This window comes from Scylla paramamosain, unplaced genomic scaffold (genome assembly GCF_035594125.1).
Source record: "Scylla paramamosain isolate STU-SP2022 unplaced genomic scaffold, ASM3559412v1 Contig2, whole genome shotgun sequence".
NCBI classification, from domain to species: Eukaryota; Metazoa; Arthropoda; class Malacostraca; order Decapoda; family Portunidae; genus Scylla; species Scylla paramamosain.
The window spans coordinates 2,297,501-2,300,000 of NW_026973667.1; the positions used below are offsets into that span (position 1 = coordinate 2,297,501).

At 44.1% G+C, this 2,500-nt stretch overlaps 1 protein-coding gene across 1 annotated transcript in view; it reads right to left on the reverse strand.

Annotated features, from left to right (window-relative positions):
- LOC135096148 (growth hormone-regulated TBC protein 1-like) overlaps positions 1-2,395 on the reverse strand; it is a 5,322-nt gene extending 2,927 nt beyond the window's left edge. The window contains exons 1-3 of the mRNA XM_063997452.1: positions 2,301-2,395; positions 1,622-1,823; positions 1-202 (exon numbers count right to left, since the gene is read on the reverse strand). The exon at positions 1-202 is cut by the window's left edge and continues 53 nt beyond it. Coding sequence (XP_063853522.1) covers positions 1-202; positions 1,622-1,823; positions 2,301-2,380 — 484 coding nt within the window. The 5' untranslated portion in view covers positions 2,381-2,395. The remainder of the gene's footprint in view (positions 203-1,621; positions 1,824-2,300) is intronic.
- Positions 2,396-2,500: the final 105 nt, after the last annotated feature.

Genomic DNA, 2,500 nt, shown 5'->3' on the forward strand with positions numbered 1-2,500 from the left:
TGAGGCTGACTAGCTTGCCCTGTGTGACCTGCGCATCCTGGGTGACCTGCCGGAAGTGAATGTTGTCGGGGAAGGTTCGCGGCAGGTCAACCCGGATGGCCTCCTGCACCTCCTCCCCCAGCGGCGCCCCGGCCAGCATTGCACGGTAGTAGCCGGGGCGCAGTGACATCTGCTGCCTTGCCCCGCTCACCTCCAGCCACATCTGAGGGGGTGAGGGGGGTGAGGGGGTGTTGCATCTGTTAACCTAACCTAATTGAATCTAACAGCCACATCTGAGGGTGGTGGTGGTGGTGGTGGTGGTGGTGGTGGTGGTGGTGGTGCATCTACTAATTTAACCTAACCTAACCTAACCTAACCTAACATAATAAATAAAAAAATAACCTAACCTAACCTAACCTAACCTAACCTAACTTAACCTAACCTTACCTAACCAAACCTAACCTAACCTAACCTAACCTAACCTAACTTAACCTAACCTAACCTAACCTAACCTAACCAAACCTAACCTAACCTAACTTAACCTAACCTAACCTAACCTAACCTAACCTAACCTAACCAAACCTAACCTAACCTAACTAACCTAACCTAACCTAACCTAACCTGAGAAAAGAAAAAATTACAAAAAAAAATAAATGAAATATAATAAATAAAAAAATAACCTAACCTAACCTAACCTAACCTAACCTAACCAAACCTAACCTAACCTAACCTAACCAAACCTAACCTAACTTAACCTAACCTAACCTAACCTAACCTAACCTAACCTAACCAAACCTAACCTAACCTAACCTAACTTAACCTAACCTTACCTAACCTAGCCTAACCTAACCTAACCTAACCAAACCTAACCTAACCAAACTTAACCAAACCTAACCTAACCAAACTTAACCAAACCTAACCTAACCAAACCTAACCAAACCTAACCTAACCTAACCTAACCTAACCAAACCTAACCTAACCTAACCAAACCTAACCTAACCTAACCTAACCTAACCTAACTTAACCTAACCTAACCTAACCAAACCTAACCTAACCTAACCTAACCTAACCTAACCAAACCTAACCTAACTTAACCTAACCTAACCTAACCTAACTTAACCTAACCTAACCTAACCAAACCTAACCTAACCAAACCTAACCTAACCTAACCAAACCTAACCAAACCTAACCTAACCTAACCTAACCTAACCTAACCTAACTTAACCTAACCTAACCTAACCTAACTTAACCTAACCTAACCTAACCTAACTTAACCTAACCTAACCTAACCTAACCAAACCTAACCTAACCTAACCAAACTTAACCTAACCTAACCTAACCTAACTTAACCTAACCTAACCTAACCTAACCAAACCTAACCTAACCTAACCTAACCTAACTTAACCTAACCTAACTTAACCTAACCTAACCTAACCAAACCTAACCTAACCAAACTTAACCAAACCTAACCTAACTTAACCTAACCTAACCAAACCTAACCTAACCTAACCTAACCTAACTTAACCTAACCTAACCTAACCAAACTTAACCTAACCTAACCTAACCTAACCTAACCTAACCAAACCAAACCTAACCAAACCTAACCAAACCAAACCTAACCTAACGTAAGCCACCGTCTCACCTTCCCCCTGTGCTTCATCGGTATTCCTTTCCGAACGTATCTCTTGAGTTTCACCCCGCGGCCCACAGTCTCCCGCGCCCCCAGGAGGTGTGCCCACTTTCGCGCCCTCCTGGCTAGCACGGTGAGGTAGCGAGACATAAATTCTTCATAAGTAGCGTAGTCAAAGTCTGGCGGCCTCTGGAACCCATACTCGTCAACGTCACTGCAATGGTGTCCTTAGGTTAGGTTAGGTTAGGTTAGTTTTGTAATATAACACATGGTGGTGGTGGTGGTGGTGGTGGTGGTGGTGGTGGTTCGTGGTGGTGGTGGTGGTGGTAGATTAGATTAGATTAGGTTAAATTCTTTTTCTTCCTCCTCCTCCTCCGCCTCTATTTTCTTCCCTTCTCCCTCCTCCTCCTCCTCCTTCCTCACCACCTCCACCACTTCCCTTCCTCCACCACCATCACCACATCCTCCTCCTCCTTTTCCTCTCCATTATTATTAAAAGTACCCCACAAAAAAATAATAAAATAAATCAAACAAAAATCTTATTAGTTACCCCGTACAGATTACGCCCACCACGCGATACCTCCCGACCAATCACCTTTTAACAGCCAAACTACCTTTATTATGGATGTGTTTAGGGGCTCGTATTAAGGCCACATCCTCCACACACCTGCCCACACCAGCACACACCCACCTGAGCCTGGACTGCGACGTGGTGGAGGAATTTGTGCCGCCATCCCCGCCCTCCTCGCCCGCCACCCGTCTGTCAGCCATCGTTTGTTTTGGTTTCCTCCCACCTCCGCGTTCACAATTGATTGATTTGATTTTAATTTATCTATCTTTTTTTTTATTTTTTGCTGGTTTATTTAGTTTGTTTTTATTTTTGTGTATGTT